Source organism: Hylobates moloch, unplaced genomic scaffold, assembly GCF_009828535.3.
Source record: "Hylobates moloch isolate HMO894 unplaced genomic scaffold, HMol_V3 SCAFFOLD_20, whole genome shotgun sequence".
Lineage (NCBI taxonomy): Eukaryota > Metazoa > Chordata > Mammalia > Primates > Hylobatidae > Hylobates > Hylobates moloch.
In genome coordinates, this window is record NW_026652295.1 from 44,549,116 (window position 1) to 44,565,489 (window position 16,374).

At 40.9% G+C, this 16,374-nt stretch overlaps 1 protein-coding gene and 1 long non-coding RNA gene across 8 annotated transcripts in view; one reads left to right on the forward strand and one right to left on the reverse strand.

The window, feature by feature from the left end:
• LOC116460195 (uncharacterized) overlaps window positions 1–16,374 on the forward strand; it is a 101,508-nt gene that overhangs the window by 68,907 nt on the left and 16,227 nt on the right. The window contains exons 3-4 of one of the 2 annotated variants that reach the window (XR_004245744.2): window positions 3,474–3,612; window positions 10,850–10,931. This is a non-coding gene — a long non-coding RNA (uncharacterized LOC116460195). The remainder of the gene's footprint in view (window positions 1–3,473; window positions 3,613–10,849; window positions 10,932–16,374) is intronic. The other variant, XR_004245745.2, reaches the window with a different exon arrangement.
• The window catches only part of RCAN2 (regulator of calcineurin 2), a 290,327-nt gene that overhangs the window by 13,618 nt on the left and 260,335 nt on the right, over window positions 1–16,374 (reverse strand). For all 6 annotated transcript variants that reach the window (XM_032141129.2, XM_032141127.2, XM_032141130.2 and 3 more), the window contains 2 exons: window positions 14,279–14,452; window positions 12,289–12,460 (listed from right to left, as the gene is read on the reverse strand). In XM_032141129.2, the coding sequence (XP_031997020.1) occupies window positions 12,289–12,460; window positions 14,279–14,452 (346 nt within the window). The remainder of the gene's footprint in view (window positions 1–12,288; window positions 12,461–14,278; window positions 14,453–16,374) is intronic.

Here is a 16,374-nt window from a genome sequence, read left to right on the forward strand (position 1 = left end):
GAATTTTTCTTTTTTTGGCCTCTTTTTCCCTTTGGGCTTCAACTAATTCCTCTACCACAAGGGCTGACGTCAATGCTGTCACCAGGCACATGGACCAACTGGGCTTGTTTGGGGACAGAGAGTCTGTAGAGTCTTACCCACACAGGGTGGGAGGTCCCGCCATGGTGCAGTGAGAACAGACCAATGGAACCAGCATTTCTCTGAAAAGACAAGCAGAGGGTTGACTCATCACATGCTCGCTCCTCTGCCAGTATTGAAACTGTCCTCTCCTTTGTGTGTGGAAAGGAGGCCAGGACCAAAAGTCACCAACAAGTGCATTGGTCAGGGTTTTCTACCTATTCCGTGAAACACATTTTCAGCCAATTAAATGAAAAACCTTTTAGCACATGGTTAACAGTTAAATTCTTATTCAGGCCTTTGAAACTGACTGAGGTTTGGCCATTGCTTAAATTAGATGCCAAAGTTCTGTCTCATCTTTTCCCAAGTGGCTGGAGACAGGTTTGTGACAATGTCCCAATTCCTCTATCACTGGAGGAGGGAGTGAGGGTGCCCATGGGCTGTTTCCCATTCTCAGGAGGGAGGAGGGTGAGTCCCTGTGCTGACCAGGGGCTGGGAAACTTGGTGACATGATACAACCTCACAAGGCACAATTGCAGAGAAATGTGTTGGTGGCTAGCAGTCCAAGTGCCACGGAGTTTCTCTCTCATGCCACCTTTGGTTTATGGGCCATGACTTGGCCACCTCTTAAATTCTTTCTAAAATAATCAGTATGATTATGCAAAGTTTATAAAAATCAGCAAAATTCAGACATGGTAAAGGTAGAGAGATGAAACAGAGCTAAATGTCTATGTATTAGAGAAGAGTTTGAGATTCATTGTTTAGATTCCTAATAAGAAAAACTCTATGAAGGAGGGAAGGGGAAATCTTCCTTTAAGTTTAGTGCCTGTTGGACAAAGTCTTTGTATGAGTACTGCCACTCAATAGATAGAATCCCAGAACTAGAGGCTTTGAAAATACAGCCACATCTAACAGGCAAGGCCAAGCTTTGCTCTGCTCCGCACCTGCTGCTCTTCTTTCCAGGACATTCTTTCTCTTGCTCATCATGAGCCCCAGTTCCTGCCCTATGAGGAGCTACATATCCAGACCTGATCTCACACATGCATCCTGACTTACTGACATCTCTCTGTAAGTTGACTACTCTTTTCCAAACTCACATGTCTAAAGTAGAATTATTTTCTCTGCCAATCTAGGTTCCCTTCCCAGCTATCACACTTCTTAGAAGTACCATCATTCTTCCAGCCTTCTAGGTGCAAATCCTTAGAGTCAGTCATCCTTGAATCTTCTCTCTCTTTCATCATTTGTAATCAGTCACCAAGCACTATTGAACATTGCTTGGCAACCCTTCTCTGCATGCTTCTTCCCCACACACCCCTTGTTATAACCCTATCCATGACTAACCCTCCCACCCAAAATACTCTTTGCTGGTTTCCCCATGACAGGAACTAACTTCCGTGCCAGAATAAGCCACCTAAGACAACAGTTGGAGAGTTCACCATATCACATATGAGTAATGTGACTCTGAGAAAGTTATATAACATTTCTGAATCTCAGTTTTCCTCATCAATGAGAACAACACTCATATCACTGGGATACTATGAAACAGACATATGTGTCAAATACTTGATAAAGCCCTCTCCCAAGATGCATGCTATGATTATTTAGGGCGATATTATTTTGGCCACTGTTGCCCCCAAGTAATTTCCGGTTTCCAGTATGATTAACTAATCTGATTGTGTCACACAATAGTCAAAGAATTAAGCAGTTGAACAATTGCAAAGAGCTTTTCCTCAGTGGAGACACCATTGCAAAGAGCAGTAAGGGGTAAATAACAGGCTGCATCCCACGGTAGTGGGTATCACATAATCTGGTCTTCAGAATGAACCTATCCTTTCTCCTCCAACCACCACTTCCCCTTTCTCTGTCATCACTGGCAATTTTCTCTCCTTTTTTTCTCTCTTCCTAACCTTTTCTATACCTGTATTTCCATGAGACAGAAAATCTTATGTTGCCGTTTTAATGAGATCTCTGATTTTCTTTTTTTTTTTTTTTTGAGATAGTCAGAAACACCCATTTATAATGCTTAATTATATCACGTTTTGTATTATTCATTAGTTATTTCCTCTAGCAATGTGTTATATTCCAAACCACTGAAGTCAAGACTTAACCTTTTGTGATTGCTGCAGCTTAAGGTACACGTTAGTGTTCAATGAATACGTGACTGATTTATGAAGAGCATCACGCTTGGCCATTACTAACATACTTGTGTGATGTCTGGTATGTACCCACACATGAATATTCTTCCTATAGTTTAACTTGTGTAAGTTTTAGCTTTTCAACTAAGTGGAAAACCATTTAAAGGCAAGCATCTATCCTCTTAACAGCATTCTATCAGTGCTAGCACACAGTAGGTGTCATAGAAACTCACTACATTCCCTAAACATAATAACAATCGTTTATGGAGCACTTACTAAATGCCAGGCACAGGAAAGTCTGTAACTACTTGGCATGAAATAGGTCTTTAATTATAACAACAGCTCTGTCATGTGGGTTTTATAATATCTAGTTATACAACAGGAAGTTGAGATCACACAGGTAGTAAATGGCAGAGCCAGGATTTAAACTCAGGCTTGCCTGACTTCAAAGAATATGTTCATAGTCCCTCTCTGTCCCTAACTCTCATACTTCCCACTGTTTTCATATTCTACAAGCGACTCTACTGAAAGGGAGCCTAGTTTTATCTTTCACTTTTAATACATTTTCATGGCAACTCATATTTTTAGTGAATATTTGTTCTCTAGCTAAAGATGGATTATGTATTCCTTCTGAACCTTGCCTTGTTTTGTTTTGGCCATTGATAGTTATTCAAGGCATGGTCTCTTTGACAATGAATCTTCTCAAAAGGCAACACAATAAATTATGAAATGAAAAGACTATAAATTATAAACTGAGTTAATCTGCATCTCTTAGGGAAGGAAGCTTTGGACTCTGGAAGAAGATCCTCTACATTTTTCTCATTTTAAAACTGTATTATCTCTCATATTACGGGTGAATTAGCAACAGGAAAGTTATTTGTGGTAGCAGGTTGTGTTTTCCAAAGATGGTCATAATGTTTCCCACCCCACATACTCTCCTGGAACCTTGACAATGTTCCATCAAGGAGTGTTCCCTCTGTGTTCTCCCCCTTCAATCCTGGGCAGGCTTTAATGACTGTCTTGACAAATATAATACAGGTTGCATATCCCTAATCCCAAAATATCCAAAATCCAAAACACTTCTGGCCCCAACCTATGTGGTGGAAGTAAGCAGTGTGACTTCTGAATTAGGTAACAAATTATTATATGTGGTGGAAGTAAGCAGTGTGACTTCTGAATTAGGTAACAAATATGCCATGTGCTTCTACTTTGCTCTTGCAGAATGCTCATGCTTGGAACCCTATGTCCAAGTTGTAAGGAAGCCCAAGCAGCCCATGAAGAGGCCCATGTTAAGAAGAACCAGGGCCCTGACCCACAGTCTAAGTGAACTCTCAGCTAACAGCACCATTTTGCCAACCCTGTGAGTGAACTGTCTTCATAGTTGACTTGCCAGCCCCCAGCTGTGCTGCCCCAGAAACATTGCATGGAACAGATGACCCTTCCCCCTGAGCCTGGCCCAAATGACAGATTTGTGAACAAAATAAATGACTGTTGTCTTAAGCCCTAGATTTTTGGGATAGCTTGGACATGGGCCATGCAAATTATCATTGTTCTTGTCTTCCCCTAGTTTTCTAAAGGGAAGGAAAAAAAGTGTGTGTGTGTGTGTCTGGGAAGGCATAGAGGAGTGAGTAAAGCTGGGAGGCAGGGGCTGCTTCTCTATACGCCTCATCTCTCTTCCACTCTTCTTTCTGCACCCACCACTGACCCCTTACTAGGTGTTCTCTGCCTGTACGCCTGTGACAAGTCTTTGTCACATTCAAGAAAGTATAATTAGTGTGGTTCTCACATAAGAATGTTAAACCCCTAATGGTGTCTGGAAATGGATTTTTTTTTGTCATATGGTGTGGGTGGATGTTGGCATTTAGTAGGTGAGACCCAACGATGCTAAATGTACTGCAATGTGTAGGACTGTCAACTCCAAAATATCATAGCTTTCACATTGAGCAGCACTGAGCTAAGAGCTTAACATAGGCATTTAAATTATTTTTTTTTTATTGAGACAGGGACTCACTTTGCTCTGTCGCCTGGGCTGGAGTCCAGGGGCAGGATCACAGCTCACTGCAGCTTTGACCTCTTGGTTCAAGTGATCCACCTCTGTCTCCTGAGTAGCTGGCACCACAGGTGTGCACCATCACACCCAGATAATCTTATTTTTTATTTTTTGTAGAGACAGGCGCTTCGCTACATTGCCTAGGCTGGTCTCAAACTCCTAGGCTCAACTGATCCTCCTGCCTTAGCCTCCCAAAGTGCTGGGATTTATAGTGGTGAGCCACCACACTCAGTGACACATTTTAATGTATGGTTTGAAAATCAAGTGATGATAAATAGGTAACATACACTGAGCCTTTCCTATGTATGATACTGGATATACAGTTTTATATGGATTATCTCATTTGATGCTTGCCACAAACTGATTTTACTATTGAAGAAGCAGAGGCACAGAGAAGTTAAGGAACTTGCCCAAGGTCACAGAGCTAATAAAATGTGGAGCCTAGAAGCCTAAATTCAAACTCACATCCTATGTTTTAATCATCATCCTGAGGCAAGAGAAAAGCCTCTCTTCATGTTGGATCTCCATTTATAGCTATAAAATAAAAGGAGATATTCTGGGTGCAGAGAGACTTATTGGAAACATAAAACCCATAGCTATTTGGTAGCTGCCTATTCACAAGCTCAATCTGGGAGCAGAGAAAAAACTTATTTTCTAAGTGGAAGTGGAAAGAGGATTTGGGATTAAAAGACAGATTCCAGGGAATTCAGTCCTTTGTAAACTTTTTTCTTTCTGATTCTTTTGTGTTTCCATGAGCTCCTATTGAATTTTGGTGGATCCCAGAGAAAAGTGGTGAACCCCAATCCAGGTCTACTGGGTGACCAGCGTAACTGCCTTACTACTTCCTAGATTTAGGCATGCACAAGGTTGGATGCTGCAGGTGACGTCAGGGCTGAAAACTGACATTCTGCCTCAGTAGGCCTTGTATGGGTGCATTTTAAGAAAATATTGATGAAATAATTGGGGTTCTCTTCCATTTCCTCCCCCTCCTCAGTTCTGATCCATATCAAAGTAGGAAATAAGAAGGGGTCCTTGGTAAGATGGGGAAGTGGGAGGATGAGAGTGAGCGAGAGAGAAAGAGAAAGAAGAGAACGAGCATACTCTGTAGTTTTGGTATAAGGGGAACTATATATATTTCAGTATAAGAACATCTGCTTATCTTCTGGAGGTTTCTCTCTAATACTAGCTTGGGGATGGGGGGATTTATCTTCATCCCCTCCTGAGACATTTAGGACCCAAAGTACTTTATGGGATCAACTGATGACTGAGGACCTGAATTAATGGTTGAGAAAAAGAAGCAGAACCCCAGAGGGAAGGTATAGGCAGGGGATCTAACGGAACCACAGAGGGGAAAGAGGTGGGAAGGTAAAGAGGGAAAACAACCAGAGTAAAGGGGCTCCTCCACATGGGGTAAGAGGAAAGTGGTGGAGATGAAGAAAGGGGGAGCTGCCTGAGAGAGCCCTCTGTGAGCTGGATCCTCTCTGGGAACGAACCATCCCATTCTCCCTCGCCCCGTATTAGGGGCCCAGCCTCCACAACAACTGTGAGGACACACAAATGCACACACACACACATACCTATAAGAAAAAATGCAAGGGTATACACTACAATGATTCTTCCTTAAAGTACTTTTTTAAATAGGCAGTAGGATTTGTTATTCATATTTTCCCATTTTTTTGGTCATATGTCTTTTCTGTTTTTCTACAATGTACACAGTTTATCTGTAAATTTAGAAAAGGAAGTATTTTAATATTGCTACTCCATAGTGATGGAAGATGGATTAATGGAATATATGCTGGGAAGAAAAGCCTCTTAAAAAGCCTTTTTTTCCCAGGGACAATTCTTTCAAAGGAAATGGGAAAATTTGAACATGTGCTCCAGGACCCCAATCTGAGTCCCTTATGTGGGGTATGACACAGAGAGACTCTGCTAACGGGAACACTGGACACTCGCTGTTTTACTTGCCTATTGTTTCTGTGATCAGAGAATATAGCAATTGCTGAACGAGAATTGAGGCCTTATATAATATTCATACCACATGCACCAAAAATATAGGTGTTCATCTATATTTTAAAAACTGAATTTTTTTTCTACCTCTGAATCAGAGCCCGGAATAGAAAATGTTTGTTTAGTGTAGGTTACATTAGTTAATGGAATATCTTTTCCCATTGGGGAAAACACCATACCAAGCAGTAACACCAGCAAGATTGCCTTACTATGTAATGTTTTGATACAGAAGAATTTGGAAAAAAACTAAATATAGCAGACACATGCAACTTGAAACTCAAGCACTATTTTAAAAACCCTTCTCTGCAGTTAACTAAAATTGATCTTCCTAACAAGAGCTAAAAATAGCAGGAGGAAAAAAAAGAAGAGACAATGACTTTTCATATCGCTCCCTGCAGGCATTTTCAGTGACAATGAACATGACCTTCCAGAGCCATCTTAGAGAGCAGAATAAAGGCCGGCATTTTGCTTCCCACCTCTGATTTCCCGTCCAGTTAGTGCCGCGTGCATCTCTATTTTACCATTTTCTGCTGATTGGTGGAGATAAGCTATTTTGCTAGGCTTGGTTTTTATTTTCTCCTATTTTGTTTTACATCAGAAAAGAACCTGGCGCTGTACTGCTTCTGGAGTCAGGAACAACAGATATTTTAAAATAAATATTCAACTCATAATTCTCCTCAAGGTCAGAGCCTATCTTATTCTGTCTAGGTCACTGTTAAACTGATGGGCTTCTACACATTCACTGAGGGACTAATAGAAACACACAAGGATTCTGTTTTACAGAGACAATAACGGCCCCTTAAACAGAGCAGAGGAAGGCAAATTTTGATCTGCACGTCCTGCTGGACACGAGAAAAAAGCATGAAATGTACCGTAAAGAATTGATGCAGTAGTGTTTTAGTGGGTGCCAAAAAGTAGAGAAATAAAATGTGAGGGAACGAAAGGCATAAGTTGTTTTGTATTCTTAAATTTCTCCTTTACAGCAATCTTAAATTTCTCCTTTACAGCAATCTTAAATTTCTTCTAGAGAAAAATGTTTCACTTCCCAGGGCAAGGGTGCTGGCTCAATCAATCTTTTACTCTTCTTGCCAGTGGCAGAGGACATATTTTAATTTAGTAGCTGTGCCGCCTTGGGCAAGTTACTTAACCACTCTGTGCCTCACATCCCCCAGCTGTATAATTGAGGACAATAATAATACCTGTTATTGTCTGTGAACATTAAATAATATCGTAAGGTATTTAGAACAGTGCCTGGCGCATAGTAAGTAATTTATCTTCATCCCCACATAATTTTAAGTCATTTTTATTTATTTATTTCCTAATGTATAATATCTATTTTACTTTCTGGATCAAAGATAGAATGGTCATGGGAACAACGATTAAGGATGTTTAAAATTATGCCTTTCATAATTTTTGGAATATAAACTTGCTCTCGGTATAATAAACAGAACTGAGAGACACTTCTTGAATATAATGTGGCCCTCGTCTCCTGTCGTAACATCTTAAATATTTCAGAGGATTTCAATAGGCACCCACAGGTTTGGGTCTGATCATGTTTCCATTATAAGGGCACTGCTTTCTTTATGTTTGTTTCTAGGACCACTCTAGAAGTTTTCAGGAATTGGACTTGTCCCTCTCTGAAAGAAGGTCACCAATATTCCTCCTTAAAGAACTAGAGACTGTTTTGCCCCTTGCATGTCTGAGGTGAGGAGTGGATCCCCACCATTTCATTTGTTCTCCATGAAAGGGTCCTAATAAATTGTGTCGTTGCCTCTGGGGGCAGCCAGTCAGTTGACTTAGCCTGAGTCCCATCTCACTCTGGATCCCTGCTCCGTAACGTTCTTTCTTCAAACTGACTTTTTCCCAGCAGCTTTAAATGTGCTACATGCCTTCTCAATCACTCTGCTCTACCAATTAAACACTGTTCATCATTCCTGTAATGCAAAACTCCATTCCTTTGATCATTTGAGTTGCTTTTCTCTGCTCTCATTCTAATTTCTGTACTTCTGGAACTGAGGTAGTTCCAGAAAGCAACAATTTGTCAGTAAATAAACTATCTCTAGGCAGGCTAATAACTCTGATCTATTCATTCATTCATTTGTTCATTCATTCATGCATGCATTCATTCCTCCAATATTTATTGAGCATCTAGTACGTGCCAGGTACTTTCGGGTGCTGGGAATACCAAAATGAATGAAACATGCATTCTTTCCCTCAGTAAGAAGAGAAGACAGTAAGCTGAACGATAGAAAATTACTATAAGGAAAAGTGAATATGTGTGCAAAGTGACAGGAGGAGACTGAAGGAGCAACCTCTTGCCTTGGCACCTTGTTGGGAAGGGGGCAGAGATGCGATGTGGGGGAGGATGCCATGGGGAGGAGGCAGGGTGTGGCCCTGCTCCCTGATTGTTGCAGCTGAAACAACCTTTAATTTAACCTCTGATATTTTCACCTCAATTGTTGGACACAAGTCATGCATGTTTGTGGCTGAGGAAGCTTCAAGGACATAGAAAAGGGATAAATGGATAACCAAATAAAGACAAACAGTCCCAAATTGCTGGCAAGAAATAGACAGAAACATATCCTAGAAAATACATTCAGATCGCAGGTGTTCCATGGACACAATATCAGTCATACTTAAAAATCAGGAAACTCTCAATATTTGCTCTTGTACCAAATGCACAAGTCTCCATTTGCACATTTACCAGACACTAGGTTAGGCTTTCTGCAAGTTTAGATTAGTGTTTGTTAGAAATAATTCTTGAGGCCTGGCGCGGTGGCTCACGTCTGGAATCTCAGCACTTTGGGAGGCTGAGGTGGGTGGATCATGAGGTCAGGAGTTTGAGACCAGCCTGGTCAACATGGTGAAACCCTGTCTCTACTAAAAAATACAAAAATTAGCCAGGTGTGGTGGCACGCACCGGTAGTCCCAGCTACTCAGGAAGCTAAGACAGGAGAATTGCTTGAACCTGGGAGGTGGAGGTTGCAGTGAGCCGATATCGTGACACTGCACTCCAGCCTGGGTGACAGAGTGAGACTCTGTCTCAAAAAAAAAAAAAAAAAAAAAAAAGAAATAATTCTTGATTCAGGGTTAAAATAAATGTTTGCCAGAGCTGGAGCAGAGCAGGCCTGAAGTCAGCCAAGCCAACCAGTATCCTTAATAGAAGGCCAACTGGCGGAGCAGTGTTTACTCTCTCGAGTCAGAAGCGCCAGGGTTTGAAACCTGACGATGTCACCAACCAGCTGTGTCACCTTGGGAAAGTTCATGCTTCTTTCTACAGCCTAGTTTCCTAATCCATAAAATGGGCATAATAATAGGTCCTATCTCTGTGCTTATCACAAAGCAGGGCCCTTCAAAAATGGTAGATGGTACACTTATTGTGATAAAAGAAGGTGAGTGCTATAGATTAGCTGTACAGTTAAGGTAAAAGGCATGCATTTTTAACATTGTTGATAAGTTATTTACCACTTCGAGCCCCCCACCTCCCACTGCCAACTGCTTTTTTTCTCTGCCTCTTTAAGACCATTTCCTTCCTCCCTCTTTCTTTCTTCCCTCTTCTGTGTCAGGATCTGTGAGCATCCCTTCTGGGGCCTAATTCCCATCCCATCTGTGCCTTCTGCCTCCATCAGTCCCAAGTCACATTCGTCCCTGTCTGTGCCTTCCAGAGCCTGGACTCAGCTTGGTCAGCCAGTAAGGGTGTCTGGCACTTGCCCCTAGCTTTCTCTGCATCAATCTTTGTGAATGCTGACAACAACTAATGTTCTTTCACAGTCTTGATAAAAATGATTTGAATTTTACTGGACGATCAGCTCCACATGAGTGAACTGGAGTCCAGCTGGGGTGTGATGGTCAGAAGGTGTGACATAGCCCGAGCCTCCTTTCTAAGTAGTGAAGTAGGAAGAGCACAGCATTGGAAGCTCTGGCACTTTCATTGTCAAATCAGCTCCCCGCTTCGCTCTGGGCCTTAGTTTCCTTTTCTGTAAAATGCAGCTCAGACTCCTAGGTCCTCTAGCCAAGACCTTAGTGATTCTATAAAGAGCTCTGTTTGCTGACATTCAAAACACCTCTACAAAGTGTTCAAGTGTGTCCTTGTCAATATCTGTGCATAGGAGTCAAACTGGCAGCTCCAAGGACCTTGGCTGAAATTGGTCCATTTAGATATGTGTGCTTGTCTGTTTCTGCAATGTCCTGAATGACTGTGGGAAAGGGCTTCAAAAGGCTTCATGTGAGTAGAGTCAATTTACTTTATACACTGTGCAGTGTTTAAGCACATCACACATGTCGCTCTCTGAAGGGGGAGTGGCTAAGATCAGGATCCTGGATGTGAACCAGACATTTAATGAAATCATATCTCACTAACATCTCCCTTATTATTATATTGCTTCTTTCATCAGCACATGTTAGTTAGACATACCTACTGCTTCTTGAAGGTAAAACTTGTGGCCATTTTAAAGGGCCTGAGAAGCTGAGTGATGTGATGGTGATTACAAAGAAACCTCCAATGAGCTTGCTCTTGAAAGTTCTATAATTTAACTTTCAGGCCACACATGCAACAGCTGGCAATCTTCTTGCAAGAAAAGTGCTTATTAATCAGATCAGCATCATCTTAATCTGGGTACCTGGTAAGATGACCAGCTTTTCTTGGTTTGCCTGGGAATTTTCTGATTTTAGCAGTGAAGGTCCTGTGGCCAAGGGACTCCTTAGTCCTGGAGAAACCAGGACAGTTGGTCACCATAATTCCTAGGGTTCTCAGGTTTTGGCATATACAAGAATCAACACATGTGATTATTAAAACTGCAGATTTCTGGGGTGGGTGACTCTGGGCCAAATGTTTTCCTGCCACATTAAGAAATGCTGGTAAGAACTTACAAGTTTACTATTCTTGGTACTTGGCATTTAGCTGCCAGTGGTTCTTGAACTCATCTGCATATTAGAATCAGTGGGAGAGCTTTTAAAACGTACTGATACCTGGACATTACCCACATCAAATTAGAATCTCTTGGGGTGGGGTCAGGCATTCAGATTCTATTTTTAAAGCTCCTTCCTATCCTAAGATAACCAGCAGTAGACGGAGCAGACAGAATGGCCATTAGTTACCATTCAATTCACAGTGCTAAAATTCTCAGCTGCCACCTGGTTTCAGCCCCTTCAATTTCTATTATTTCCTCTCCTAATATAATACAGGAAAAAATACTTTGGGGTGCAAGGTGTCATCATCTGCTGAAACTGAGGGCAGTATCACTTCTAAGTACAAAGCCTAAAGAAACTTTTGGACAAGTGCATAGAGATGCACAAGAATGTTAACTGTTACTTTGATTGTAATAGCAAAAAACCTGGAAATAATCTAAATGTCCATCAACAGGAGAGTGGGTAAATAAAGTGTGGTGGTAGATTCATATTTTAGAATGCTATACTGCGTGAGAATGAGTGAATCAGAGCTACATATGCCAACATCAGAACAAAGTGACTAAGATTTTTTTAAAGTTAGAGGCTGCTGCGACTGACTTCTCAGGAACTTGGAGGTTTCACTTTGGCAGGCAGGTTTTCTTGTAACAGGGGGTTCCTGAGTGTGTACTAGCACTGTGACAGCAATAAAACTGGGTTGCACAGCATAGATGCCTCCTTATAGCTGGTAGGGTTCATTTTATCTGTTCTGAGGAAACAATTTCCTCCTGGGATAGAGTTAAGTCCCACAAGAATTAGGTAGTGCTGTTGGATCTTAAAATATCTGCATTGCAATCCAGAAGCTTCATGGACTTGACATCATTTTAGTACAGGTTCCTGAGTTGCTTTTTCAACAGGTGCAAAGTCTGATGCTGCATTCTCATCCATCATTCCCTCTCATTGTCCACACAGAGGAAAAAATGTATTAGAAATGCAGATGTTACTGTGAACCCAGGATCTCAAGGTTGTCAATCTCATTTGGCTTTTCTGGGTTGCTGACAAATGTTTATTTTTAAAATGGACTGCAAAGCTTACCTGGTCCTAGTTTGGCCACAGCGTAGAGGAGGTCATAGTTGAGGACTGGTGTGGCATCGTTGATGGGCTGCCAGCCAACAGGTGGGGAGGAAGGGGGCGAGATGAGAAACTGTTTGGCAGGCTGGGGTGGAGCCAAGTGCAGTTTGTCTCCATCTGTCTCTGGAGTCTGAACCTTTCAAATAGAGTAGAGATGAAGACACTTATTCATCATGGCTTCAGATGTGTCATGTTGGCACATTAAAATGTGGGTTTAGTTTCAGCCTGCGACAAATGAACCGATGAACCTGACTGTAATAATAATTACCACTTACCACATACCATGTGCTCAATTGCCTTATTTAATCCTGAAAACAGTGGATCTCAACCTTTACTGTACATCAGAATCACCTGCAGTCCTTACTAAAACACAGATTACTGAGCCCCTGCCCCCACATTTCTGATTCAGGAGGCCTGGGATGGGGCCTGAGGGTTTGCATTTCTAATAGGTTCCCAGGCGATGCCGATGCTGCCAGTCCACTGTCCCACCACGCACCTGCCAAATGTTTCCTTCTCTCCTTATCTCTTTTCCTCCTTCCTTCCTTCCTTGGTGAAATTCACATAACATAAAATTAACCACTTGAAAGTGAACAGTTCAGTGGCAGTTAGTACATTCCCAATCTGCAACAACCACCTCTATCCAGATCCAAGCTCTTTTCATCACCTTAAAGGAACTCCTCTGCCTATTGCTACCAGTACTACCATTACCAGTTACTACCATTCCTGTCTCCCACTGGTCACTGGCAACCACCATGCTGTTTTCTGTCTCTACAGATTTACCTGTTTTTGATATGTCCTGTAAGTAGAATCACAGAATATATGACCTTTTGCGTCTGGCTTCTTTCCCTTAGTATAATGTTTTCAAGGTTCATCTACATTCTAGCATTGGTCAGCATTTTAGTCCTTTTTACGGATGAATAATATTCCATCGTATGGACATACTATAATTTGCTAATCCATTCATCCATTGATGGACATTTGAGTGGTTTCCACCTTTTGTCTATTGTGAATAGTGCTGTTGTGAACATGTTTGTACAAATATTTGTTTTGAGTACCTGTTTTAAATACCTAGGAGTGGAATTGCTGGGCCAGATGGTAGTTCAATGCTTAACTTTTTAAGCATTGAGATAAAATCTCACTGAGTGAGATTTTAAGGATGAGGAAACTGAGGTTTGTCCACATCACACACATTAGAATAGCAATGATGGAATTTGAACATGGATGCAGGGCCAATGTCTGTATTCTTTTCACTGTGCCATCTCTGTAGAATCTAAAGGTGGAAACCATACTTACAGATCACTTAAGAGATGGATCAAGGTATCTAATGATGAGGTGAGGGCACTAATGGAACATGATGGATATTGATTTCTATTGCTGTGAACTTCATAAGCATTGCCAAGAATTACTCATTTCGTTTTGGAAGAGCTAGAATTGATTTTTGAATGAAACAAATTAATTTCCATATATTTGTAACCTTTTCTCATAAATATGAATCATTGAAAAGTTATACATTCCACTAAAGCTGTCATATAATTTAAGTTTTAATTATAACCCTGATAGGAAGGTTAGGAGTAGCAGTGATTACGTCATTCTTCTTATAACTACTAGCTGGCATTTATTGTGTATTTGCCAAATATTAGGCACTTAAACACACAATAATTCATGCAATCCTCATAACAGTATGGGGTGTAGATCTTGATCATCCCCACTTTACAGATGAGAATAAGGAGCCCCAGTTAGATTATGGAACTTGCTCTGGTAGGCAGCTCTCAGAGCCTGTTTTCTAAACCACTAAGCTGTTTCTGTCTGGAAATCATGATGTGGGTATATTTCTCAGTGAATTAATTTATAGACTACCAACCAATCTGAAAGTAGAAAGGGCTTCATTTACATTATAAAACGGTAAAAAATAATGTAGGGCAAAAAGAATAACTTTGGTAAACAATTACCTTACCTGTGCAAAGTAGAGCTTTAATTTTTTCCCTCTGAATTGGGTTTCATGAAGCTCTATCCTAGCTCGGGCTGCAGATTTAGGATTGCTGAAGTTTATACGGACACGTCTGAAACTCTTAAATAGCTGGAACGTCACACAGTCGTCATAAGTCCGGAACAGTCCCTCAAATTTTTCCTGATAAAAACAAACACAGAGGAAAATCCATTGGCCATGGGTCTCGTATGATGCCATATCTGATAAAAACAAACAACTAAATAAATAGGCTGTTAATAACATACAGTTTAAATAGAACACCAGTAATGTATTTTTTTCATCTGTAGATCTGTTGCCAGGTGCAAAACATGCCTGAATGATTTATAATCTTGGTCCAAGGTTCTCTAGAGGGCCAGTGAATAGGGTTCAAAGTACATGAAACAAATGGGAAATTATGCAAAATGTTGAGTATTTCTGTAGAGGAGAAGGATCATAACGATCATTAGATTCTCAAAGAAGTTCAGTATCTCCAAAATACTGGAGCTACTGAGTAAAGCACATGGTAAACAGTGATTACCAGTCTTGGGGGCACTTTTCTTTTTCTTTTTTTTTTTTTTTTTTTTTTTTTTGAGACAGAGTCTTGCTCTGTTGCCCATGCTGGAGTGCAGTGGCATGATCTTGGCTCACTGCAACCTCTGCCTCCTGGATTCAAGTGATTCTCCTGCCTCAGCCTCCTCAGTAGCCGGGATTACAGGCATGTGCCACCACACCCAGCTAATTTTTGTATTTTTTAGTAGAGATGGGGTTTCACCATGCTGGCCAGGCTGGTCTCGAACTCCGGACCTCAAGTGATCCACCTGTCTCGGCCTCCCAAAGTGCTGAGATTACAGGCATGAGCCACCATGCCAGGCCTAGGGAGGGGTGGGCACTTTTCTTGCCTAAAAATATGGGATCCACATCACCCAGTTTCCTAGACAGGCAGTACCATTTGATTAGTCCTGTCAATGAAATACGTGTAGAGGGCAGAAGAAAGCCCTCGAGTAATTTTTTAGTTTATTTCTCTGAAGAGCTGTGTGTTTCAAAAGGTACAGCTGTCAGAAGCAGGATTCTCTTCACTCTGGGTCCCTGAGTGGCTGTATGAAGCAGAAATAGTTTTCTCCCTACTCCAACCCCATTCTATAGCCAACTTTGCCTTAGCAAGGAAAAAAAAAAAATCTCTATTGCATTAAATCACTGAGATTTGAGAATTATTTTATTCCTACAGCATAACCAAGCTATCACAATACAAAGCAGTAATTAAAAAATTTAGACTCAATACACAATTTCAATTCAACGGAATAAGTATCTATTAAATGCTCACTTTGTACGAGGCATGGTCTCTCTCGAGACTTTAAGCGGATACAGAGATGAGTATCACATTGTTCTGACCCTCGACCATCTAACAATCTAACATGTAAAGCAGATACACACAAGTAAGAGGACACCCAGAACACTGCAAAAAGGCATAACAAAACTAGAGAATTAAAAAAGAAAAAAATATATAGGTATATATGTTAATACCATCTGTCTGATCTGTCTGGTTCCTCTTAGTCATAAAAATATCCTTACTATAAGAAACCTAGTATATGTTATAAGCTAGTGTGTTCTTAACAGAGAAACTGCCACTAAGAAAATTATATATATAACCAACCTGATTCTTTTATTTCAACAGTAAGAGGTAATTTCTCATAACAGTGAGTACAAGTAAGGATGGAGATGCATGAAATATTAATACCGCAAGATTCATAGAATTTTAACTAGGAATGGACTTAAGAGATGATGAACTCAACCTTTTCCTCTTCACCTCCATCATTTTACGAGTCAGAACCCTGAGATCTGGAAAGGACTTACACATGGGCACATGGAGAGTCAGTGGCGGAGCCAGGACCAAGCCAAAGTCCTTGTGACCCTGACTAGAGAGATACTGTCAACTTGATAAAGCACTATACTGTCAGGTTGATAGGAGGAGATGCTTATTTTAATAAGATCATTTATATTTAATTAGATCACATCTAAGAGAATCAACATAGTGAGGTGGGGTTGTAAAAACACTGACTTCTGAGGCTCCACAGGAAGAGTAACTC